General features: G+C 46.7%; 9 protein-coding genes across 9 annotated transcripts; 3 read left to right on the forward strand and 6 right to left on the reverse strand.

The window, feature by feature from the left end:
- Positions 1 to 50: 50 nt before the first annotated feature.
- On the reverse strand, positions 51 to 3537 carry GGS25DRAFT_490536 (glycosyltransferase family 8 protein). Its single transcript, XM_049261006.1, has 6 exons — positions 3115 to 3537; positions 3014 to 3041; positions 2819 to 2925; positions 2156 to 2749; positions 1928 to 2091; positions 51 to 1865 (listed from the first exon to the last, which is right to left on the reverse strand). The coding sequence occupies exons 1-6, from the start codon at positions 3154 to 3156 to the stop codon at positions 782 to 784; spliced, it is 2019 nt and encodes a 672-aa protein (XP_049116641.1). The 5' UTR covers positions 3157 to 3537; the 3' UTR covers positions 51 to 781.
- A 3807-nt stretch (positions 3538 to 7344) lies between these two features.
- On the reverse strand, positions 7345 to 9322 carry GGS25DRAFT_279600 (uncharacterized protein). Its single transcript, XM_049257451.1, has 2 exons — positions 9219 to 9322; positions 7345 to 9120 (listed from the first exon to the last, which is right to left on the reverse strand). The coding sequence occupies exon 2, from the start codon at positions 8889 to 8891 to the stop codon at positions 7494 to 7496; it is 1398 nt and encodes a 465-aa protein (XP_049116642.1). The 5' UTR covers positions 8892 to 9120; positions 9219 to 9322; the 3' UTR covers positions 7345 to 7493.
- A 952-nt stretch (positions 9323 to 10274) lies between these two features.
- On the reverse strand, positions 10275 to 12864 carry GGS25DRAFT_490548 (glycoside hydrolase family 47 protein). Its single transcript, XM_049261007.1, has one exon. It carries the CDS (start codon positions 12472 to 12474, stop codon positions 10636 to 10638), a length of 1839 nt encoding a protein of 612 aa, XP_049116643.1. The 5' UTR covers positions 12475 to 12864; the 3' UTR covers positions 10275 to 10635.
- Positions 12865 to 13755: 891 nt separating this feature from the next.
- Positions 13756 to 15751, reverse strand: GGS25DRAFT_490551 (calmodulin). The gene is made up of 7 exons (XM_049261008.1): positions 15251 to 15751; positions 15078 to 15134; positions 14972 to 14987; positions 14679 to 14804; positions 14536 to 14606; positions 14327 to 14468; positions 13756 to 14260 (listed from the first exon to the last, which is right to left on the reverse strand). The coding sequence occupies exons 1-7, from the start codon at positions 15251 to 15253 to the stop codon at positions 14226 to 14228; spliced, it is 450 nt and encodes a 149-aa protein (XP_049116644.1). The 5' UTR covers positions 15254 to 15751; the 3' UTR covers positions 13756 to 14225.
- Positions 15752 to 16382: 631 nt separating this feature from the next.
- On the forward strand, positions 16383 to 17615 carry GGS25DRAFT_521673 (t-SNARE; the record flags this gene model as incomplete). Its single annotated transcript, XM_049264091.1, has 3 exons — positions 16383 to 16405; positions 16487 to 17043; positions 17107 to 17615. 3 exons carry the CDS (start codon positions 16383 to 16385, stop codon positions 17613 to 17615), a joined length of 1089 nt encoding a protein of 362 aa, XP_049116645.1.
- Positions 17616 to 17732: 117 nt separating this feature from the next.
- On the reverse strand, positions 17733 to 20678 carry GGS25DRAFT_279771 (uncharacterized protein). The gene has a single exon (XM_049257453.1). It carries the CDS (start codon positions 20533 to 20535, stop codon positions 18049 to 18051), a length of 2487 nt encoding a protein of 828 aa, XP_049116646.1. The 5' UTR covers positions 20536 to 20678; the 3' UTR covers positions 17733 to 18048.
- Positions 20679 to 20884: 206 nt separating this feature from the next.
- On the forward strand, positions 20885 to 21644 carry GGS25DRAFT_490558 (uncharacterized protein). Its single transcript, XM_049261009.1, has 4 exons — positions 20885 to 20982; positions 21113 to 21197; positions 21265 to 21325; positions 21379 to 21644. The coding sequence occupies exons 1-4, from the start codon at positions 20978 to 20980 to the stop codon at positions 21438 to 21440; spliced, it is 213 nt and encodes a 70-aa protein (XP_049116647.1). The 5' UTR covers positions 20885 to 20977; the 3' UTR covers positions 21441 to 21644.
- On the reverse strand, positions 21577 to 22861 carry GGS25DRAFT_279824 (clathrin light chain). The gene is made up of 3 exons (XM_049257454.1): positions 22726 to 22861; positions 22415 to 22623; positions 21577 to 22351 (listed from the first exon to the last, which is right to left on the reverse strand). The coding sequence occupies exons 1-3, from the start codon at positions 22766 to 22768 to the stop codon at positions 21899 to 21901; spliced, it is 705 nt and encodes a 234-aa protein (XP_049116648.1). The 5' UTR covers positions 22769 to 22861; the 3' UTR covers positions 21577 to 21898.
- Positions 22862 to 23206: 345 nt separating this feature from the next.
- Positions 23207 to 25405, forward strand: GGS25DRAFT_490561 (DUF618-domain-containing protein). Its single transcript, XM_049261010.1, has 4 exons — positions 23207 to 23776; positions 23855 to 23946; positions 24037 to 24237; positions 24328 to 25405. The coding sequence occupies exons 1-4, from the start codon at positions 23679 to 23681 to the stop codon at positions 25137 to 25139; spliced, it is 1203 nt and encodes a 400-aa protein (XP_049116649.1). The 5' UTR covers positions 23207 to 23678; the 3' UTR covers positions 25140 to 25405.
- The last annotated feature ends 275 nt before the right edge of the window (positions 25406 to 25680 follow it).

A 25680-nucleotide genomic window follows, 5' to 3' on the forward strand; every position in this document is an offset into this window, starting at 1 on the left:
ATTATAAATGGCAAGACTACAAATTTCACTTAAGTAGGTATCAATAGATATTCTCAACAAACTCGTGAGGCCCATGTCAATATATATATTCTGCAATGTCCAAATAATATCCTCTCCTCCCAAACTTTTAACCACATATATAGGCATCAATACGTACAAAATCGTACGGGCAAATCCTTCTCCAGAATTACCCGAGTGTAGTAGGTATAGGTATAAATAAAAACCGAAGAAAATCAAATGAAAATAATGATGCCCGCTTCATGCTGGCTGGTATGCGGTTGCAAATGCACATGTTGCAATATGTGTAGCAAAACCTCTCTGCTTTTGAAAACATGCAATGTTGGTGTAAATGCAGCATTGTGCCAAAGGCTGTCATGATCGAATAAAAAAAGGGAGACAAATGAGACGGTGTTCTAGAGTGTAGTAGCCACACAAATTCTGCATAAGGTATTCAAGAACGAAAAACAAGAAAAACGAACCAAGGCTCCAACATGAGCCACCTTGAGCTAACACCTGTTCGGTGTTGAGCCACCAAGGAGACATAGTCGCCGTTGCGTGTCTGCATGCTGGAGTAATATTCCAACCCGACAACAACCAAAGCATTGATGCTGGATGAAGGTATTGTGTCTAGAGCAAGTAATATGTTACTTGCCATGTCGTCCACCCATTCCAGCCATCCCATCCATCCCACAGTATCATCAAAGCACCCAACGCCCTTTCCTCCACTACCTTCCCTTCCGCCATAGCAGCAAGTTCCCAGGCTCAAGAAGAGTTAGGGGCACTATACCATGGGGGCTTCTTCCATGGGGATGTTCTCGCCCTTCTCGAATGCGGCACCGGGGCCAGCGTAACTGGGCTTCGGTATCTGGGTAGGCGTCGTCTCCGCTATCTTAGCACCTTGCCTGGACGCGGGCATTTCCAACGGGGGTAAGCCTTTGGCAGACCACGAGCTCATGACATTGGCAGACCGCGCAACAAAGGTTGGGGAAACCAAGTCCTCGGACCCATATGGTAGAGGCCTGGAAGGCAAATCACTGCTGTCTCGGCCACTGTTTCCCAACTTTTGCAAAACCTCGGACTGCTGTCTAGCTAGTTTCTGAAGCTGGGCGGCAGGGTCCTTATGATAGTGTAGTACGTTAGTTAAATCGCAAAGGCAGTCTTCTGGAGACCATTGAATCCCGTGCGAACATACCCATTCAGTCGGTGCCGGCATAGCCTCCGCAGCCGGTAGTAGAGGGTTATCGTCACCGCCCCAGAAGTTTTGTCGGAGAAGGGGCGCGGGAGTAACCGGGAGACTGGGACGCTCAGCCGCGGTAGGGAAGCTGATAAGCTTGTTGCCTTGCTTTTGTCGGCGCCAGGTGATCTCATCATCCTCTTCCTCCTTACCGGGTGCTCTTAGCGGGCCAGGAGACTTGAAGCTCCGTCTACGTTGATGCAATTGCAACTTCTCGACGTAGCGGTCAATCTCAGGTACCTCGTCCCAGGCATTATTCATGGAATATGCGGACCATTGCGGCGTGGTGGGTGTCCCAGGCGTGGCCGGCGTAGCTGTTCCGCTTCTCTGGTCAACTGTGATAGTGTCTGTAGTAGAAGTAACAGAAGAAGCAATCGACATTCTTCGAGGAGTGTCCTCAGCAAATACGCGCGATGGTGCTGGTCGGTTAGCTTCCCAGGGGAATGTAGATTTCGGTAGCTCTGCAGGAAGCATCCTAGTTTCCTTGGGGGATACTCGAGAAATGTACTTAGTTGGGGGGCTAGCGACAAATCGGCTAGGAGCCAGATATGGGGTAGAGATACGGGACATCTCGTAGACTCGAGAAGGTAGATTTATACCTTCCGGCTTAGAGTTCAATGGAGGTGGGTGTCTGTTATCAAGTTAGCTTCTCGGTCTTCAGACAGAGCATAGACAGAGTATAAAGGAACAAACCTCGTAGCATCCCAAACTGCCCCAGTAGGGACATATTGGGGATAGCCATGTCCTCCATGAGAGCCTTGGTAGCTATAGTTACCCTGGGCACCCTTCGGGTAATATTCACCCTTAGTGTGATACTGCACCAAGTCCGAGGCGGACCCGTTGCGGGCAGAGTTGGTCTAGGCATGCACGGTCAGCTAGACATCCAATGTGACGATAAAGAGGGTTGTGTGGAGAACTTACAGAGGATCGATAATGTCGGTCGTAAACGGCCCACCATTTTGCAGACATGGCGTCATGAGGGGAGCCCCCATCGGCCCCATTGCTAGTGGGTCTTCCTCTAAACCACGGCTTGTCGGGACCGATGAAATGAACCATCTTGATATCCGACTGGAAGTGACGGTAGGCCGGAACATATTGGTAGTGACCGGATGGGGTAACATTGTAGGTGAAGCTCAAGCGGTTGTAGTTGTTCTTGAAGTGCATGTTGATCAGACCCTGGTCAGCTCCGTCGAACGAGGAGTTCTCTTCTGCCATCTTGATCATAGCTTCATAATCGCCTGAGTTCGGGGTTAGAACCATGACACCCGTGTTGAAGATATCGGGCCAGCCAATGTCAGGAGCTGCCGAAAACGGCTGTTCAAGATCAAAGAGCTCATCGGGAGCATGATAGGCGACTACATCAGCATCGATATACACAATCTTCCGGAATTGAGTCTGATTCCACAGGCTAATTTTGGTATAGGCAGAGTGTAAGTCGGCTCGGTTCATGAGATGTAGGTTCGCAGGATTCGTGTTGCGAATTCGGTCAACTGGAATGACGTAGTCATACAAGGCCTAGTCAACCGCATTAGTTAGGACATGATATTTTGAGGTGGTTGTGAAGCGAGTTGAGTTGAAACGTACCCTGAGCTCTGCTATGACTTCGGTGGAAACAGTATCCGAGGTGACCAGGACGGCCAGTTTCTTGGTGGTGCCAGCATCTCGAAGAGAATGCGCGAGCACTAGGGCACCTTTGAGGAAGAAAAGAAAAATGTCAGTATATTGAAATATTGATAGTGTTCCCCAACAATGATTTTCAGCTGAAGGCAAGAGACATACCAGGTAGATATGTGTCGCTTAAGAGAAGCTATAAGCGTAGGTGGATTAGCTATTGTCTACATTCCAAGACTTGTGTGTCTTAAGCAAAGGATCTCACGAACTGTGGCGTACACATCTCCCTCCGCTCCGCCTTGCACAGCCATGGTGTGCAAGGTAATGTGAGTATGATGATAGGATCACAAAGGATCGATGAGGGGGTGAGAGGGGTAAATTGGGTCAAAAAAGATATATGAGTATCTTTGCGCGAGGACAAGATATCTTTGTTGGATAGGAAGGGTATCTGGTCAAGCAAGAAATACAGCAAGCAATATGATGATTGTCTGTGACTCTGTGACTCTTTGACTCTTGATAGCAACAAGAGGAAAAGCTGAGAGGGAAGGCCCAAGAATAAAAAGAGCACTGGAGGAGTAAAGATATGTAAAATTTTCAGTAAGGGATATTTGCGCCGACAATACGGAAAAGATTGACTTGTTGGGTCTATTGTGTTTTCTCAGCTTCTGATTTGACTTCACCGTCCTTTAGATGACAAGGTTAAAGAAAGCTCCCAAGTTCTAGGCCGTAGTCGATAAGGTAGCAATATGCAACATTTGGACGCTAAACTCCCTTGACACGGACAAGGCCCCATAAAAAAGACTGTGTACTATACGCCGTAGTCTATTTAGGTAGGTACTTTTTAGGGAGCTTATTGAACTCTGTTGTTATCTACACTGATTCTACAGTGTATCTAGTAACTAATACCTAACAGTATCTGACAGTATCTGACAAGTACCTGACAGTGCCCATAAGCAGTACCTAAACTCTGGTAATCCTATCACAACCTTCATATTCGCATGTGAAAGTCCAGAACTTTGTTTACCTAGTATTGATTTGAATTAATTGATATCTTTTTTAACTTAGATTGGTCCCTCATATGTGTTGAGAATGGGCCTCTGCTATGTATGAACCAAAGAGAAAAAAGTTGCCTTCGATTGTATCCATAAAAGTTACTACGATAGTATGTCTCAGTAGTTATGTCTCGCAGGATACAGTCAGGATACTGCATAGTACACGATGGGGGCACGGTTCCTCTGCAGCAAGTGCAGCTCCTCTGCAGCTCATAGATCCACCTGCTAAGCTCTCCTCGAATTATCAGATACATATGTCTCCTAGTGAGTTGCCCAAAGCTCGGGAAAAGTTGAAATAAGAAAATCTTAGGCATAATGTGGAGGTCAGGATAAAAGCTCCTGAGCAATAGGAGGTGAACACCTTATTCGGAGAGTCCACTATAACAGTTGTCCCAACCTTTCAATAACACACTCGTGGATCCATCAGGCCGTGGCGACAGAAGGCTTACGCGCCCTAGCCGGGGGGTTTAGAACAAGTCGACCAAAGTTTAGGGAATCTAGGTACAGATACTTACGCAGTACGCCCAGCATGAGAAAAAAGAAGCTACGGGAGCGGGGTTGTTTTGGAATTGAGTCTTTCTACTATGCAGTATCTAAAATCCCACGATATCCAAATAGTGCCATAACATTATCTATCCTAATCTATTTATTAAAAGTTTAAAAAAAACCCCCCAAAAACCATGTACTATGTAAAATGACGACATATCATCTGGTGACACGACAACGACCATCCTCGACCGGGACGATCCGGTAGCGAATCAGATGGCTCACTGAAGAACCCCGCAATTGGATGAATTTGGATCTCTTCGAAATGGAAAAGGAAAAATAGACCAACCAGCATCAAGAGTGGTGACTAAAAGTGTCTCTGTTAGGAAACACCACAAGTTGCTCTTTCCTTTCGCTCATCTATCCTTTTCCTTGCGTAAGTTGCCTTAGCTTCATCTTATCGCCATTACTGGCTAAAGCCTATCAACATCCGGCCCCACGTAGTCAAATCCCAACTCTTTCCAACTCCCAGATAGGCTGAATATGTTCATTTCTATCCAAGCCTAACTCCCATTACTGCAAGACTAGGTCGCTTTGGGTTTGAGGATACAGCGCATCAAGGAAAAGAAAGGCCGAAATTTTCCAAAATGCTACTTTGAGTCTCTTCGAAGCTCGAATGTTGGAAGACAAAGAAAGATACTCGAAGGAAGTGGAAGGATCGTTGCCACCCAGGCGGTATAGCTGTCTTCCACACTAAAGACCTTCTCCCAAACTATTCTCACCCACAAACAGGCTATAACTTAGTCGATCTATCTTGTTTCTTGGCTCCACCCCCACTAGACTAGCCTTACCGACGTTAACCATGCTACAGTACGAGCAGAGGGGACAAGGGAATCTCACAAAGTAAACATCCGGCCTTCCGCAGCGACGATCACTGCGAGCAATCGTCAGAAGCATGGCGGCGAGACATTATTAGTAAGAACAATTCTCTTCAATATAGTATTATATTCGTCTCCATGCCTCTCCATGAATCATCAATTGAAGATCACGCAAGTGTGCTCGTACATATTCGTTCTCAAAGAAGCTGTTAATCAGCAGTGGCAGCCCCATTCCTTGAAGTCTTCAACTATCTCATGTCCAAATACCCATATAGTGTAGAGTCAAATGTTGGAGCCTGCGATCTGAAAGGAAACTTGAAGATCTATTCCGAGATTTATTACATCTCATGTCCATTCTTACTCTAAAATACCGAGGTAAAACTGGCTTGGCTGACTTGACCACCTTATGAAACCAGTGCACACAGGACGCCTCTAGCACGTCAAGATGATGATGATGGCGCACGCAACTCAGACACAGACTCTTTATTTTTTAGGCTCCCGTATGAGTTACGTCTGGAGATACACGAATATCTGTTACGATCGCCAGACGTCATCTTCATATCCCCGAACCGTCTCTAGGTCTACGCAAATCAATCGAAGTCTCATGATAAGAAAGCCTTCGCTCCCTTCCACTGGACGCTCCATTTTAAGTTTCTACGCACTTGTAAGCTGATAAATAACGAAGCAAACCCTATCCTGTATGGAGAAAATACCTTCTTCGTAGCATGTAAGTCCATGTCTACTTAGTACCTAACTGTCTATCGCGCAAATACCAGCATATAATCCGCTGACGAGGTAAAAAAAACCCCCCGGAGTGTACGCTTTCGAGTATAACTACCCAACATACGCCTTGCTATGGCACCTACACCAGCCCAGCATGTCCAGCATAACTTCCGTGCAAGCATGCGTCTGCTCCGATTGGACCCGCTCCTACGACCGCGATAGAGATGAGTCAGTCGCCATCAGATAATGGCCGACGACGGGGGCGGAGCCATCCAGCATCTGCCTCCCGCACTACCGCCCACCACACTAGCTACCCCTTTTCAAGCACACCCGGGAAGCCTTCTTCTACATCATACGCCAGATCAAAGAGGATAAGACGGTTTTTGACTTCGGACACTTCTGCATCCCGTGCTATATGGGACAGCCCCTAAAGCTTAAGGCCCTGCCGCGTGAGCCTGAGCCTGACCAGGAGCTCGAGATGAGTTTACCGCCACTGAAATAGTAGCTTCTTCCTTCCTTCCCCTCTAGTATACCTGGGGTCTGTGTAGCGAATCATAAAGATATTAGTCCGATATTTATTGGTAAGCGGCTACATCCAATATATCTTCGACAATATACGTGCAGTTATCTAGGACAGTTCTTATTCGTCCGCCAGGAACGGAAACAGGATACTCGAGCGAAGATTCTAGACGCTAGTTTCCAGCGGAGGCCAACCTTGAGTTGTCTAACCTAGCTAAAACCCCTAGGTCTGTCGCTATCGTGAGGGGGATAATAGTAGTATCTTGAACATAGCTGCGCTAAATCCCGGGGGTAAGATATGCAACAACAAATAGTATAAGAGGGATCAACATTACATTGGTATTATGATAGGAAATAGGCTGATAGGGTTGGTATATATTCTGCTTAGTATTTTCGTACTGCCTAAATTGCATACCTCGTATTTGAGTGAATACTGAACCACCACCAACAACTCTATACTTACCAAGTCAGCCCAATATGATACGCGTCGACGATGTAGGATGATAACTGTGTCCACGTAGACTACATATCTCTACTCAACACTTAAAAACATATTGAAAATATCGAATCACCATATACTTTGGTTGTATTTCATTTGTAGATAGACTAAGTGTGTGTAGTTGCACATATAAAGTTCTGGCTACGACGACGACTAGTACCAAGGAAACGAGCAAGCCGAGCTGAGGTTCCATCAATGTGACGGCTCGTGAACCGATGTAACGACAGATTAAACACCACCCTCGTTAAACTTTTGTTCACGCCGGAAACGACTGTCAAGAATCTGTGCGCCTGAATGTCTACGCACTTTCTCCCCAACACCTACTCCAGCGAACTCCTATTCGTTTTCTTTTCACAAAGCTAATGGTGAAATGAAATACTGACTCGACCCTCCTCTATCATATTGAGTAGGGATTCCATGATGTATCATAAACGTCTAATATGCATACGACGGCCTTTTGTGTGTTTTCACCCCTACGCCTATGTGCGCAATCAAAGGTCCTTCTTGTAAGTGTGCTCTGGCTTGTGTGTAGTCTCGTAGTCGACATGAACATAGGCTCGCTCCACATTCGGTAATTTCTCTAGCTCAATCTGCAGTTGCTCCGAAATGTCATGGGTGCTTCTAAGGCATTCATCGGGATCCATGACAATATCGATCTCGGCGATGAGTCGGGGTCCCGAGTGGTATACCCGAACAGTGTCGATGCCCAAAATAGCGGGCGAGTACGTGACGCAGACGTACGTAATTAGCTGATGCATCTCGATAGGAGCTGCCCTGCCAACTAGATCCATGAAATTGCCAAACGCGGTATGCCCCCAAATACAGCTGATGAGTACTGACAAAATGATGGCACCCATAGGATCAAGCCACCAGGCAAGCTTGGAGCCGCCCACAGATGTCAATACACCAAAGCCGTTGATGAGCAAGTCATTGCGGTGGTCTTGCCATAAAATATCCACTTGGCTATACTTGTCCTTGATACCCCAGCAGTAGAAGAACAAGGCCAATTTCGTCGCGAAAGCAACACACACTGCTATAACTGACGGGAAGTGAAAGGCATTGACTTCACCCGATCCAATACGGTTGGAGATGTCTTGACACGAGAAAGCGATGAGAATGAGGGATACAGCTATCATCATAAAGCAGAATGTGATGTTGCCGACGGACTCTAGACGTGCTTTGCCGGAAGGGAAGCGGTTGGGATCCACACGTTTCATGGCTGAGTGGACAAGTATCAACTGTGCGTTGCTCAACGGGTCAAAGATGGAATCGGCCATCGTAGTAAAGAGGGAAAGGGAGCCGGAAGAAATAGCTCCGTACAACTGCAAAATGGCCAAGATCACATTGGCTGCAAATGAGCCATGAACGGCGATCTGATGTCGCAGGTGATCGTCTCCAGCCTCCTGCAAAGCTTCGGCCTTGTGCTCATCAACTGACTTGAGAAACTGCTCGATTCTCTTATTCTGATCGAGGTAAAAGCTCTGAACCTTCTGTGCCTGCAAGTTAGGCACAAACCTATTGATGTTGGATGTGCCTTTAGTTGTACGCTTGCGGGTGGTATTAGCTTTGATCTCGTCAATTTGTTCGGTAGTTTTCAAGGCCGAAGATAAATTGAACGGATCGCTGTCTCGGTAGCGTATAGTTCCAGATTGAGATTCAACATCTGTACCCGTGGCAAACGGGTGGCGAGCCGTAGCGTGATCATTATTCTCACTCATAGCTTCCACACCCGTGCTAGTAGCTTCGTGGTGTGAGTGAATTGAATGACGAATAGAATGAGGCCGTGATACTGGTGTATGCGTTGAGGACCGAGAATGAAGAGTTTCTTCGTGCTGAGGGTTGTAGGGATGCAAATGCAAGCCAGCAGCCGGTGGAGTTTCAGAACCCATGATCAAGTAAGTATCGAGTATGACAACAGCTCTTTAGAGGAAGCTCGGGCATACAACCGGAAGTTCTGTAATTCCTATCTGTAGGTGAGAAATAGATAGGCGCGGGATGCAGGATGCGGTGAGTAAGGGAGGGAAGATGAAATGGATATTTCAAGGTCCTCCACCAGGTGCCGACTGCGCCGTCCGCAGCTGTTTGTCGTACTGTGGCTTGCTGACGCTAGGTATTTACCTGTATAAGAGTTAGTCCGATATGCTTTTTTTTCTTTGCTTTTTTTTCTTCGCTTTTTTAATATAAAAAAGGTACAGGTGGTTAAACCCTAAACTTACCTTAATCGGATCGAGTAGGTGATCCAGATATGTAATAAAATGCCGCTCAATTAATATGCGCAAAGGGGGAGTAAGACAACGAAGAAGAGTGAGATGAAATATAATTGGGTATGTTATGTATGTGAGCTGTGACTGATCGTCACGCACATTGATAATGCTAACCTTAGGTATATACTGGGTAGGTGCGGGTAGACACAGAGCTGATATAGATAAGACTAGTGACAAAGAAGGAAAATAAGGACGTCAACATTCTCAACGATGAAGAGAAGAGTAGTGGTAGGTAAGTAGGTAATAGTAGTTAGTACTAGTAGTAGTTGCACTACGTGTGTCTTACACATCTGACCTTACCTAAGTTCCATGAATTCACTTACTTGGCTTACCCACCTACCAAGCTTCATCAAGTCCAATCATGACAGGATGGTATGGATAAAAACTCTTTAGCTCTGTGGCAAAGAATTGGCAAAGAATTGACATACGATGGCACATATCAACGCCCAGAGAAAGATAACCCGCGGCAATAGACCATGTGCTCGAATAGGCCATTGTAATTTGTTCAGAGGGCACAGCATGATGAGAGCAGGTGGGGACAAGGAACTAGGTGATCTTGGAAGTTGAATAGATCCAGGTAGTGGCCAAGGGGGAACTTGGAGAAACCAAGATAGATCCATTAACAAGATGATAGTTAATTTGGCTTATGTGATCATTGATGCCGTGTAATTAAACCTTAAAGGGATTTAAAGTGAATTTGGGTTAGGGGAGTTTCAATGTTCAAAGGTTTGGGTTTTCAATAATCCTTTTAGGGTAGCAGGCACGCCTTTAAATACCACAGCAAGAACCATCCTGTAACAAGGATAAACATATGATGTCTTCGCACCGCTACCTTAAATGCATGATAAAAAGAGGGTCCTGCATTTATATGGAAGCTGTCATGTGCATTTGGTAGTAGTAGCTGCCATAAACATCCATAGATGCAGGCACATACCTGCCTACATTATGTATGTTTAACTTCATTGAAGGATTTAATGTTGAATGCTACATAGTTACATACATACATCAATGATACATATTACTATGTAGTACATAATTCCGAAGACCCGACATCATGTAAGATTTGACTGCCAGGCTAAAATGCTTCAATGCTTCTACACGCATGCAGCTCCCGATATTTAACATTCGAACCCTAAAGTATCATGTCAATATGCCAACATGTAAGGTTATGGCCTGCATAAAGTCGAGAGAATTGATCAACTGCGACATTCATACATAGCTACCTCATACACATCCATACATAGACTACATGGACTACGTGGACCATCAATCCAATCCAACCCTCGCCTATATCATACCCGCATCAGCACTGCTTTAAACACACTAACTAAAGAGGATATCCAAGCCAATTCCTCTATATACTGACGCTCTATTGCTGTGCATCTGCCCGACGTAGGGGATGTGCTTCAGTATTCAACACCCATTCGTCTAGATTAGCCAAATCCCAATCCCCAAATATCAGATAGTAATACTTGAGCGTCTCAGCTAACCAAAAACTCTCCATGCTATCTACTTGCGTCGGAGGAGAGACCGTAATATCTTCGAGCGCGGCCGAAGCGTATTCTGATCGCGTCCATTTCTCGACTGCCTCAAACATAGCCCATGCCTTTTCCATGAATTTGGAATCACCCGTCAAGCGATACATCATAAATACAGATTCGATAGCCTCGGGGCGGAGAAGGTACCGACGATCGTCGACATCAACTATACCTCGGGGAAGTCGTCTCGACTCTATGATGTCTCCGACCTGCTTATCTGAGAGCGCCTCACCCTTAGTACTCCGCCCCCAATATTTTCTTAAAGATTCAGTCCAGCGGGCCTCACTCCACTGACAATCATCCTTGGCGACGTCTGGATCGCAGGGAATAAAATGAAAGATTTCGGGGCCGATGCCCGAAACCGTCTGGTTATACGACCACACACAACCCTCAGTCAACTGTTCGGCCACGTCTAGATCTGATGGGCGATCGAAGATCTTGGCTGCCATACCCACCATACCCCCCGCAAAACATGTCAAATGTTGCGCTATCGGCGTTGTGACAATTTGTATTTCTCCGGCAGGTAAAGTGGCAACGCGCGCGTCGCCGAAGAAGAGTAGGGGAATATTGTCCGGATTCAAGGCGCGACGGAGAAGGTGCTTCTTCGCAACGTCGACAAACTCTTCATACATCTTCCGTGGCTGATCAAGTGCCCCACCGAGCAATAGGTATTGCTTTCCCAAATACTCGTAAGCACTATCGCTCATCCCACCGAGCGTGTATGAGTCTCCGGAAGACTTGAGAGGATACTTTGAAGCGTCCATAGTAACAGGCCACATTCCGGGGAGTGAAGTTTGTTTCTGGCTGATTTCTAGCTGATCGGATATCCTTTGCCCAGCATCATGATACTGCATGTCATTGGTCAATTGGGATAGCTTGGTAAGCTCGAGGTTCAGTGACCCTATCTCGGCAAGTAGGACATGTCCTCGAGCTTTCTGTGGCTGACCTTTGGTGTAATGTTTCCAAGGAAACCGTGTTATTGGCATGTGGTTTGGTGTATCAAAAGCAGACATGATCAAATCGGCCACCTCAATTGCCTTTTTGAGCAGGCTCGGGTACTGCTTGTCGCTTAGCTCGTACGCCGCTAAGAAGCCCCCTAGATACCGAATCGTTGTTTCAAAAATGTTGATGTCGTTTGTTTCGGTGGTTGTAAAGTCAATATTATTGCAAGCTCTCACGGCGAGCTCAAAATCTTCCTTCATGTCGAAGAGCCACAAGCTATCTAGGGAGTCGACGAGTGTAGCTGCCCAGCCACCAAAAGGATTCTTATATAACCCCGAAAGAGGCTTAATCTCGTCATGACCCCATGCATGTTTCTTGTACCCGCCCCAGCTGTGTTGGAAGCTATCTCTAATAGCAGCAAGGCGTTTTAGCCGCAGGTCCCTTCCAGCAGAGCTTTCTCGAGGCTTCGCTGCCTGTACACGGGGGACTGGTTTGATAGGCTTGTTGGTTGGAAGCGTAACGAAGCTCTCGACAGGATGGCTAGGAGGGCGCTTTTTCCACCTCAGGCGATCTGATCCTGCAGACCCTGGGGTAATCCGACTATCGGGGCCATGTGAAGGACGTCCGAATAGCGACGAACCACTGGAAGGGGGCCAACTATAGTACCAGGACCCAAGTATCCAGATGGCAACAACAGCGAGGAGTAACCGGGTACGACGAAAGGCCATTGTTATGTTTGTTCGCTTTATTTTGGATTTATATTTCAAATATATGGCAAGACTTCGAATATAGGCGGGTGCGGTCGAAAGAAGGCACAGATGCTGACATCGCTTTGGGCTAAGTTGAGTACTAGATTAGCCTGGAGCACTGACGAAGGGGTCAGCTTTCCTTGAGGCAAGCGTATGGTATATCTGGAATTCGTATCTAAACATCAGATTTTTCCAAAGTTGGAGTCTTTATTCATGACCCAAAGGGATAGATAGGTAATAGGTAGTTTGGAGGAACTATTAATGAATAGTCAAGTGAAAAGTTTATAAATTGAACATTGTACAGTAGCAAATGCCAATGGACCAAATGTTTATTACGCCAGGACCAAGAAAAAGGGGATCCCACGTGCTTAAGAAACCTTGAAGCTTCCTACGCCAAGCCTCTGGGACGTCGCCTCCAGGTCGCATCATCCCGTGCTCCACTTAAACTCGACTGTTGGTTCCGTGGCCCAAGCTCCCAAGCTCTAACTTGCCTACCAACCCTAGGTACATAGTAAGGGGTATGTAATCACCTAGCAGCCTAAAGGGTAGGTGCATAGGAGAGTTTAAAGGGGCTAGGGTTAATGTCTCCATCCTGACACCATCAATTTCACGGAATTATGTAGTAGGTAATAACTATCTCTTGACCGAAATCTATAGATACTCTCAACGCTGAATACTTCGTGGCTGATATGACTGTCTAGTATCTACTATATATATAGCAGCAGGTAGGTGGGAGGCTTGTGTGCTAATATATACTCAAGGGGCGGGCTTTAGTTATATGATAATATCATATTGATGAATATTTAACACTATGTTGTACATATAATAGCTTCCATATAACTAGCCCTTTGTGGTATACGTTTATCACTAACGACAACTATAGATGGGACTAAGCTGGCCTCTATCAGCCTTAGTAGTATTAAAGAATCTACCGATATGATTTCTTGACTACATAGGTAGGTACCTAACCTAGGTATAGGGCCGTGCTATACTGGGTTGATGTATTAGTCCAAAGAGTCAGGCATAGGCTTAGGGATTGATGTTCCCAGAGACCATGCCTTTGATGTACGAGGCATAGCTGGCCACAGCAGATGTTGTACTTGGTTGATATGTACTGGGTGAACATCTACTTAGCATGGTGAAAGCTGCCACAGACCCTAGATTACGTGGCATTATAAGTTCTTACCTACCTACATAGTAGATGGCACGTACTATAATGCTTTATATGGGCATGCATTAATAAATCCTCGACACTGAGTGCCTCGGTGGAAAGAGACTGAATATAACTTATAATCTCGGCTGTATAAGGGCTATGCGGTCTACTGGATAGTGGAAATTATGGCTTGTATGATACTGATGGATAGGGCATCGTGCTCATGAAGATCACAGAGGACATCGCAGAGAGTACGGAAGATACTGCCCTCACAGATTCACCTCGGAAACTAAAAGATGGATGTAGAAAATCAACAGATATTAAGCCACGCTCAAAATGTCGTTTTATTTATCGGGAATTGTAAAGTCAAGACAGTCGTTGGCGGACAAGATCCTACCCGACTTCCAACCTAACACCATTCTTGCGTATACCCCCTGGGCTGACAATGTCAGCCCAATCATTGGTGGCCCTCGGCCACGTCCCCTAGATTAGAAGAAAGGAAAACTTCATCACAACATAAGAGGTGGGTATGACGACCAATGGGCGGACGAAGGGTCAACTAGTTCCTTTTCCGGTTTTACTTCTGCATCATCAACTGGACGAACTCGTTGTCTAAGGAAAGAAAAAAGATTAGTATTAGAGAACCTGATATGTGGTTGAGGTTATGGTGGAACTTACAGTCGATGCGGCCGTCACCATCCTGATCGGCCTCACGGATCATCTCATCCACTTCATCATCGGTGAGCTTCTCTCCAATGGAAGTCATGACGTGACGAAGCTCAGCAGCAGAGATGAAACCGTTGTTGTCACGGTCGAAGACCTGTATTTTCAATATCAGTAACTGAACACTATCATATTAGACATTAGGTTGGTATTAAGTCTCGTACCTTGAACGCTTCTCGGATCTCTTCTTCGGAGTCGGTGTCCTTCATCTTGCGTGCCATCATGGTCAAGAACTCTGTGCGACCACCGCGTCAGCCTCATGTCATGTGTGTAACATGATATTTTGCGCGAGGCAGCAAAAACTTACCAGGGAAGTCAATGGTTCCATTGTTGTCGGCATCGACTTCGTTGATCATGTCCTGCAGCTCAGATTCGGAGGGGTTTTGGCCCAGGGAGCGCATAACAGTGCCTAGCTCCTTTGTCGTGATTTGTCCTGTCGATCAATATCTGATTAGTCGACTAGCCCTATTCGTGGTAATGATTTTACGAATGTAACGCGTTTAAGATATAAAAAACGATGATGCGGCGGCAGGTTGTATGTTGTGATCGGGTCAAGTAAAAGGGAGTTCGCCAAAAAAGTTAGCATGAAGCCCGACTTACCATCGCCGTCCTTGTCCTACGGAACTGTTAGCTATACGTCATCAACAAGAAGGTGGTGAAGAGACAAAGCTCGTGTAGATATGATATTAAATAGCAGGTTACTTACAAAGAGGGAGAAGGCCTCCTTGAACTCGGAGACTTGCTCTTCGGTGAGTGAGTCGGCCTGTGATAGTAGATAGAGGTCAGCGCGAAAGTCCTATATTTTCCCACCTCTTTTAAGCCCCTCATCGGGACACGGGTCTCTATGGATTGGCGGTGACTATCAGGGCAAAAACGCACCATGGTTTCGTAGTAGATTTATTTGGAGATGTCAAAAAGAAAAGAGGAAGATAGATATGGAAGGTAAGTTTAGTAGCGAAGGAGCAACGAGTTCTCGCTTTGCAGACGCAGTCGCGGTGATCGCAGGAAATTTAGGGATTTATGTAGGTTGCCAAGGAGGAAAGAAACGGTCTCTAATGTTGGTTTGAGAATCAGTTCAAGGATTTGAACTTGAATGACAATAACGAGGCAGGGCTGGATTCATGAAATAGTGGGGGAGAAAAGGATAGCGGAGTTGGGAAGGGGGGTAGGTCACTGATATTAATGCCTACATACTACTCCTAGTACTCTTAGTACTCCTAGTACTCCTAGTACATAGCGTAGAGGGGCTCGCTTTTATGTACATAGTAGGTGATTATGTATGTACCTACTACTAGTAGTATTGTTCCTTAAAGGGGTGACACCGTGAGAGGCTAGAGCCCGACAAGGAGCCAAGCAAGGTAAGCAGCCTGAGCTTGCCTTGGCAGCCAGCCATACAGTTATGTGACAAAGAAACTCCTGGTTAATGTATTGTACATACATACTACTTATGTAATACATAATTTACAGATTTATTGCAATATATGAATATGGTGTGACAGTGTGACACAATTCTTTGCAGTCGGTGGATGCTCCAAGTTAGACTGACTTGCATCTATCCGTAAGTTGCACTTCTCATTATTATGTAACTAACTACATTGTACATACTTTGTACGGACTAGTTTAGTGCAACATTGAATTGTACCGGAGCTACGTCAGCTGTAGAGAGCTGGCAATTATACAATACATAGTAGTTAGTAACTATTAGCTCTAAGTTCATACACATGCATGGATAGCAGATACATGTAATGATTGATTTATGCGTCTCAACTTACATCAATACTTACATACTGGTACGTACATACATACATAATACTTGGTATCGTACCTATCATCTGTCCTGTCGCTTCATTTATCATCATAAATGTAGTGAACTTACTTATTCACCTTTCAGCAGATCTCTCTCTTCTCTTGACTTATGTGTCTACCCTGCCCTTTGTATCCATTCCTGTAACTCCATTTCATCACCACACAGCCAACCTGACGGTGCTGACGCCTTCCATCCGCGTCCGCCATGTGGCGAGACCGCACCAACCTGTAAGCCCTCCCTTATTCTGCTTGATTGTCAATCTTCCACATAATATTTGCTCCCACAAACTCATATCGAATATATTGCAGCTATATATCGTACCGCCAGTCCTACGCTCACCACCCGGCCAAGAAGACTCGGTACGGATCCGGCCCCGGCGGCGTTGGAAATGGCTTCTCGGAATTTGGTCGCGGTAGCGGCAATACAGCCGCCGAGGATCAACAGGGTCTGCTATCGGGCGCCGACTACCACGACGATGGCGATGCGGTGATCGAGATGGACCTCCTGCCTCCGCGCTGGGCCGATATCAACGACGAAGTATCCGATCTGTTGGCCGACGTGGCCCGGAAGTCGCAAACCCTCGAGAGGCTACACCAGAAGCATGTGCTACCTGGCTTCAACGATGAGGAGGCTAAGAAGGCCGAGGAGGGCGAAATCGAGCGATTGACCCAGAATATCACCAAGAGCTTTCACGAGTGCCACCGGTGCATACAGCGCGTCGAGCAGATGGTGCGCGAGGGCAAGCGAGCGGGCACCATGACGAGAGCCGAGGAGACAATGGCCAAGAACATACAAGTAAGCCTCGCCTCAAGGGTACAGGAGGCAAGCGCCGGCTTCAGAAAAAAACAAAGCGCATACTTGAAGAGTATATCTACCTAGCCTATCATACCATTGGAAAATAGATCTACGAAGACTAATCCGATATTAGAGCTCCGTGGCATGTCCGGTCTCGGCGCGGTATCGCCAGGGATAGAGCGAAGCCCGACGCCCCTCGGCGGCATTTCCAGCAGCAACTACGCAGCCGACCCATCCCTCCTCGAATCCGATGCCGATCGCTCGTACTCCCAATCCGCCCTGCAACAGACGACGCACCAGAAGCTGCTGCACAGCAACGACGCCGCGATCCTGCAGCGCGAGCGCGAGATCGAGGACATCGCGCAGGGCATCATCGAGCTGTCGGACCTGTTCCGCGACCTGCAGAACATGGTCATAGACCAGGGCACCATGCTCGACCGCATCGACTACAACGTCGAGCGCATGGCTGTCGACGTCAAGAGCGCAGACCGCGAACTCGTCGTCGCCGCCGGCTACCAAAAGAAGACCACCAAGCGCAAGCTTATACTGCTGCTAGTACTGCTCGTCGTCGGCGCCATAATACTCCTCGTCCTGAAGCCGAAGAGGCACGGCGGAGGCGGGGGCGGCGACGATGAGGGGTGAACTTAAGAGTGTGGACGGTTAAAAGAAGAAAAAAGGAGTTTATGGCGCGATTCAAAACCACACGCTTTGAAAGCTAAAGGTTATGTAAGAAATAAAGGTATTATTGTACGAAATGGATTCGGGTCATGTCCATCGAGCCATTCGTACTACTTAGATGTTAAAACGACGACTCGGGTTGGGCACAAGCGAAGGGGAAGGGGGAATGGGCAAAGGGACATCAAACAAAAGGTCCATGTATCAAAAAAAACATAACAAACACAGCAAGCAGAGCACAGGTTTACTTAAATTTTAATTCCATATATTGCCGGGAAGATGATGCCCTTTTCCCCATCTCTCTATAGTTTTTTCCACCGAAAACCCCCGGGTATCTCAATGCTATGTATGTTGTAGTATATGCAACAAATGTACAGTAGTATACACGGCGAAGCGCTGCTCATAAGACGACGCGAAGCTGAGGCGTCGTCTGCCCTACGTCCTGCAAGTACCCCGGGTTATACTGCATTATTCTCCGGCTACGTTTTTCTATCTCCGCCCACAACTCCTCGATTGGGGGAAGAAGTTCTTCCCCCCACGCTTCGTCGATGATGGACTTCATCTCTGTCAACGTCATGTTGTTTTTCCCTCTGACAATCTGCAAAGTCCTGTTCGACGGCACCCCAGGACCGTATAATATAGTGAGGCGTAGCTTAACCCAAGTGGCCAGGTGATTCTTGTCTATGAACATGCCCCGGTTGTGGAGTATCCGCATCAGCCTGACACACCGAGCACCGGAGTATTCACTGGATTGCCGCTGGCGAGCTAGCATGCCGATGGGCTGTTTACTTTTCCTATTCACGGTGGAATTGAAAGAATAGCGTACCATGGTCCCTAAGAGCTTGGTATCGAATATCCGTCGCAATGGATGCTGCGGTGTTTCAGTTGGTAGGTCTAATGGGATGTATACACCCAGGAGGTTCTCCACGCCTGAAAGCGGCTTCTGTATGGGATCTGGTATATCTTCAGGGTGTACGGGCACAAAGCCTGGACGAGAAGAGTGTGAGGAGGTAAATAAATCGACCAATTCGATGCAAAGTTCTTCTAGGCTGTCGAGTCTGCTCTGCCGAGTAAGAGAGAATACGGCCTTCCTCCAACAACGGATTGGAACGGGAACCTCCATAGATACCAGCTGCCGATAAACAGGTAGATAAAACTGGAGAGTACTCGACGGAAGATATGTAGACTTAGCTTCGTTGACAAAATCGTCGAAAAGCATATTCGTCAAATCCAAGTTAATGGGGAGTTTCATATTCTTCATATCAGTCAGGACTTTCAAAAGCCCCTTTTGCTTTTTCTCTAAAATGTAAACACGGGCAACAGTGTTGGCTACTTCCCGTGCGGACCTCTCCATTACGATTAGGCTCGTAGCTAACATAAGTCGATGCGTCCGCCACTCCTCTGATTTAGCTGTAGAAAAGGCGAGGCGTCTTAGTAGTTGCACATCGTCGAATACCACTGGGTGGAGATCGCTTTTCAATAGATCGAGGAGTAGTTGGTCGTCTCTGATCTTGGCCAAATAAAGCACCAGTCGATAATAATTTGAATCGACGACCGAAATACCATGTTCTCGTAGTTGCTTGATGCGTCTCAACACCCCCTCCGATGTGCCTTCTCTCAAAGCGATCGATTGTAATGAAAGCGGCCCAATTTGTTGGATACCCAAAGCCGAGATGGTTGATATCGCTATGTCTAAGCCTATCCAAGAACTGGCAAGCCATTTGGCCCCCAGGCCGTCGTTGTAGTTCTTGACACTAATACCAAAAGTCCCGCCGTGTACACGATTGACAAATTCTCGGGATAATTCAACCTGCTCGGGATTTTCCGCGGACTCGGACTCAGAATCGCTAACGGCAGCGGATTCTCCGGGGAACAGTCGTTGATGTGGAAAGTAACCCTGGAAAAACCTGAGAAAAGGTCGAGCAGGGACATGCGCCTGAGGTAAATCATCGTGTCGAGTACATATTCGACGCCATTTTGTTGCTAACTGGGATTCGCCCATTTCGTACAGATATGGGATGAGAATATCATACAGTTTGTGGTCCGGACTTGTGATATAGAGAGATTCGAGAGTGAAATGTTCATATAATTTCCGGTCAGGCGCAAACTCCTTCATCAGACTCGCAAACTCCTCTGCGCCGGGATAGAAGTTGTAAACTAGCCGCAAATGCCACTTCAAGGCCTGGTGATGTTGATGAGTCCGTAAAAAATGCGACAGCATTGTTAAATAAAGGCGTGGCCACTTAACCTGATGTACGTCATACATCCACTCGCTGTAGATCCAGACACTCGGTAAGAACTTTTCGTCGTTCGATCTTACAGCGGCCTCTAGAATTGTTTGCCAAAAGACCGCCGCAAGGGGATTCTGGACATCATATAAGAACTTGCGCCCCCAGAGGCCCCTCCAGACGTTATGAACCCCAACATCCCCATTGGTTCTCTTTTGGTAATCTAAGAGACAACTCCATAAGGCGAGATCACCTCGATTTTCGAATTCGTCCACCAGCAGCTGGCTATGCCATTCCTTAGCGGGTCCCCGTCGAAAGAAGTCGGATTCGACGGATAGGCGGTAGGGGTTAGTTAGTAGTAGCTTCCATTTGGCGAACAACTTTGCGTCTTGTATAAGCGAAGCGCCTGACTGTGGCTGCTGCGCAGGGACTTTTTGGGCCCCTGGAGAATCGTTATATAACCCCGATAAGAGTAAATCGAGGGGGTCCTCGGATTTCTTCAACGACAAGGCCGAGGCATAGCGCCGGGTAGCATTCTTGCTAGGTAATAGAGTACGTCGTAGGCATGGTGGAGAGAGCCAAAGTGGTGGACTACATCGAGGATAGAGGTTAAAGAGTTTTGGCTTCACATCTCGAAGTATAGTGTTCGCCAATCGCATTACTGCGGCACGATTACATGTTACAAATCTCAGCCTAACAGCGTGACGCAGCCCTGGTAGGACTGGCGAAAGTTGAGTGGGAGTGAAGGGGTCGAACAGCGAAATCTGGGCTCCAAGGTTGTGAATATTTTCAACAAACTCACGAGCAAAAAATTGAAGATATGAAGATATGAAGATAAAAATATATCTGCTATGTACTATGCAACTATCTAGGTTATGTAACTACTCTGTATGAGGATGTATGTAGCAGTGCAGTACTAGCGCAAAGTTTAGCCGAGATTTCCACGCTTAGTCACCATAACCGAGCGATACCCATTCTGAGTACCCAATCATTCGATGTTCGAATCTTGAATCGCTTCAATCAAGCCTTCAACATCAACTTCTGCATAACCACAATTGTATATTGCCATTTACCCTAGATAATCCTCAAATAACTGTCAAAATGGGGTGAGTTTCGATTTCAGATGCCCGTCCCCCCTAAGACACCTATACTTGGGTTGAAACTTCTGTGTCGCTCATGCGCTATGTCGAAATCTACCTTGAGCTCATCGATGAATGCTAACTAGGCGACACCCAGTATGGTCGACGCCCCCAACCGAGTGCCTGGTCAACAGAAATTCTACCAGCAAGCGTACAAGCAACACACTCGTGTTTGGAATATCGTATGTTCCCAAATCGAATTATGATCTCTTCGTTAGAGCGACTCTCGATTGACCACATATGACGCAGAACACACGAAGCCCCAAGCTATTGATTCCCTACTACATCCTATATGGGGTTACTGGTATCTGTTCGTCACTCGCATATAATTCTCTGTGGCAAACAACTAACTTGTATATACAGCCTGCATGTACATGATGGGTCGTAAGATTGCTGGCTACAACACCTGGTTCGGCAAGAACTAAATTTGCGAATATGACATGACATAGGTCGCGGCACGCAGTATGGGAGAGGTCGGAGAGTCGAAGATAACGGCGGGTGTCTTGCTAAGTCGAGAAATAGACAGTCTTTCGCACAAATGCATTCCTACCATCTTTCTACCTACCTAGGTAGTCAAATCACAATGGCATTATGAATATCATCAACACCACCTGGAATCGTATAGGAGGTTCGTAGTCAAATGGTGAAACTGTTAGATAGATAAAAATCAGTCCATTACGCCCCAGGCATAGAAAGCCCCCCATGCCTGCTTGTTATCCGCAACACGGGTTTTATCTAAGTACAGTCCAACATGAAAGTTGAGAGTGGTATGCCTTTGCCTATGCCTAAGCTGCTATCGGCCGGCCAAAACTCCTAAGTCGACATGGCTATTCCATTAGTTGATCGGCAAGAACACCGTTGGTATCAGGTATTTTAAGAATGCTCAGTAACCCTCGGCTCCAGGTGCCTTCTCATCCTTGCGCAGGCTCACCAACAGTTCACGGAAACGCTCTTTACCTGAACCATTGGCACCACCCTTCTGGCCTTTGCCGCTGACGTCGACCAATTTGGAGATACGCTCCCAGCTTGTGCCGCCTGAGGTGGTGTCATCTCGGCTTGCTAGGAACTGCTCTGCCTCCTTTCGGGTCTGCGTGATCATCTTCTCCTTCTTAGTGTTGTAATTCTCGTAAAAGTCATCGATGTTCTGCTGTGCGTCCTTGATCGTCTCGGCCTTCTGAACGGCGAATTGTTCGGCTCGTTTCGCGTTGGCAGCGTCTCGCTTCTCGCGCCATTCCTTAATGATCTCGGGCTCTTCTTCGTCCGCGACGTGCGCAGCGTAACCCGAGTTGAAGCTGACTGACGGACCACCAGTGATAGCGCCTCCAGGTGCGACTTGCTGTTACCCAAGGAAGATTAGGAAGGTGTTGCTAGAAAAAGTGATCTGGGGACATCCACAAACCTCATTCGAAGTATTGATATCGGGAAATTGGCTCTCGAACTGGACATTCTCGCCTCCTCCGCCTAATAGATCGTCGGACGAGGGATCGGCGAGGGCAGCAGACTCGGTGCCAGTGGTGAACTGTGTCGCGTCGTCTCCGAGGAGTGCACGTTCGCGGGCGAGGAAATCATCGGCTGATGGTGAACCGACATCCTGGACATCGGTCTGAGCTGAATAAAGGGGGATAAAAAGTCAGCGTGCATTACATAGAATTATGTACTAAAGTATAAGACAAGCGAAGAGACCACATTTGGAGGATAATGTCTACTTACCACCTGAGTCGAAGTCGTCCAAGGAAGGGAATCTGTCAGCCATGTTGACGATGGTAATAGAGTTCGAGGGTTGTTAGTTGAATAAATTGTTGTTGTTATTGTTACAAAGCGACGCCTGGTTGTCAATGAGCGTGCTTAGAATTTATTTTATTAAAGGCGTCGTTTTGTTTGAGATATCTCCAGGGCTGTCGCAAGCAGAGCAGGCCTAAGCTTCTGGCTACTTGTACATATGTACAATCAATTATGCATGTACATATGTACTAGGTACCTAGTATGGATCCATGTAAAGTGTAAAGAATTAGCAGAGTTGCACTGTGCATCAGGGAAGCTCTTCCCTAGCCTATGCCTACCTAGTAATAAGTTGTCCTCTGTAAGTACCTGACCTAATAACCTTGAAACCTTACGAGTAGGCTAGCATGCATTATCACGTGCTCCAATGATATCCTAATCGCAATTCAACCTTCCAACTCTTCATTCCGAGCTATTCACCAGCCCACGTCTCTGTCTCTTTTTAGATATTTATCGTACCTTTCTTTTATTGACCTTCACAAGCACAACTTTGGAACCACTGAACTAACCTGACCCGTAGAAGCAAATCTCTTAGGGACAGAAAGCTTTTGCAATTTGTCATTCCTTTCTATTTGCACTGCACTGCACTTCACTTGACCTGGGCCACATTTTCCAATTGATGATATTCGCAACTTTCACTGGTACATAGGATTGCCTTGAGCAAAGCTCACTTATTCATCTTTTGCCCAGCTTATGATGAATCCGGGTTCCTAGACTGTAGAAGATTATATCATCAAGTAAATTGCCCTCTACTTACAAGGCTGCAACCTCTATCTATCTATCTATCTACTTAGGTAGTCCACCATCCAACTCACCATCCAGCCCATCATCCAGCCCACCTCAGCCAAAATTGCTTCTACTGAAGTTCCTTTCGCACTTCAACCATGTCGTACACCGATGATGCTGTATTGGCCAAGCTATCTGCCCTCTCTGAGGCTTCGGATAGCATTGTGTCTGTATCTCAATGGATCATGTTTCATAGGTAGGTAAACTAAAATATGGCATTTGCCTTTCCACTGCCTTTTCGTTGATTGTTACTAACGTGTTTGCTGTGCATCAGGCGTCATGCAGACCGAACTGTACAGCTGTGGCTACAGCGTCTGAAGGACTCATCAAGTCCAAGACGTCTTAGTCTTTTATACCTCGCCAATGGTAAGTCCCCAGTTATGGTAGTTTTGAAATTTTCTCTTGCGTGAAGTATTTCCATGCCATGTCTGCGTATAAAGCTAACTAGTTATATAGAAGTGGCTCAACAAACTAAGGCGCGTCATAGGGAGGACTTCGTTGTTGCATTTTCGCCGATTATTGCAGAAGCCGTGGCCACCGCCTACAAAGGTGCTTCAACAGACATACAACAGAGGATCCAACGAGTAGTAGACGTTTGGAGAGACCGAGAAGTCTTCGAGCAACCAATACTGGAAGCGATAGAAGTCCGTATACAAGGTAAGCAACCATGTATATATATATATATATATATATATATAATCCTTAGTATTCTACATACTAGGTACATCGATAAGCTAATCCGGTCAGAAATCAATGAAACTCGCGGCAGCGCCAAAACCGGGCTTGGTGGCTCGATATTCGGATCTGCTGTGTCCATTCCAGCAGAGCTCGCACCACTTACCACCCCCCAGCAAAACGTCACAAAACTACAACTGGGCATGAAAACCGCTGTCAACTCTGCCAACCAGGAGTATGCCAAATTATTAGGACCCGGTAGCACTGCGCCTTCGGCCCCGGTGTATGCTGCTCGCCTGAGTGGGCTGTTGAAAAACCTGGCTCAGGCTGAGGGTGCGGTGGAACAATGCGTGAAAGCTCGCCGAGAGCTTGTTGCAGCGCTACAGAAAGTTCTCGATACAAACCGAAACGCCCTCATCGCAGAAGAGGATCAGTTAGAGACTTGTGTCGGACGACGAATGGAGGTAGAAGAAAAGAAGACAGAAGTGGAACGAGCTATTATGGCAGGGCTTCCGGATGACGAGCCATATCTATCCAGCAACATCCCAAATGATCAGCCAATTCCGGAACCTGACAGACCCGAGGTTGAGGCCCTTACTCCACCCGCAATGCAATCAGACGATCCTGAGCGATCGAGCTCCCCAGACGAGTTTGAGCAACAGTCGTCCAACACGACCGTGGAAATCGCCAGCCACCGACCCAGTACACAAGATTCGGGAACACATCATGATCTTGGTGCGCAGTACAAGTCAGTGTCAACTACCGTCAACGGATCTAAGAAACGTAAACTGGATGAGGGCAATGACTTCCCTGATCTCGGGGAGGATGACGGGATCGATGCAGATGTAGCGGAAATGCTTCGCCGAGACAGCAGTGGCTCGTAGATGGCATCATTCTATTAGATGCAACTACTCCTTTTATAATGGAATGGATAATGAGAACTAAGGTTAGGCGATGTACAGTAATGGCTCTAATTTGGTCTTGGGAGGTTATATCAATGGTTTACTGCCTTATAATTGTATTGGTTGTGCCCACGAGGCGTCTTCCGTCTCCTTTATGCTTCCTACATATCGATGGCTTCAGTGAAAAATCGTAAAGTTTCCTCGCCTATGATTTTTAGGTTATACATAGTTATATCTATTGATCAAAAGTTGTGTAGAAGTGCTCTTAGTGTTTCGGCGGTGATATGACAAAACTATCAAAGGGGCTTCTCATACCATAGGTGATTTGCCGGCTTTGTGATTATGTACCGGGCCCGTCTGATACCGCGTGTCACCACATCCCGGACCTCCGGGGCTGGTCCGAGGGTAACTGAGTCGTGTGCTTCACCGATCCATGCAGGTGCCGAAACCTCATAACTGAACCGGAACCGGAACTAGACCCTGGGAACAGTCTGCTTATTTATTTATTTATTTATTTGTTTAT

Source organism: Hypoxylon fragiforme (assembly GCF_022984875.1).
Source record: "Hypoxylon fragiforme strain CBS 206.31 chromosome Unknown GGS25scaffold_5, whole genome shotgun sequence".
Lineage (NCBI taxonomy): Eukaryota > Fungi > Ascomycota > Sordariomycetes > Xylariales > Hypoxylaceae > Hypoxylon > Hypoxylon fragiforme.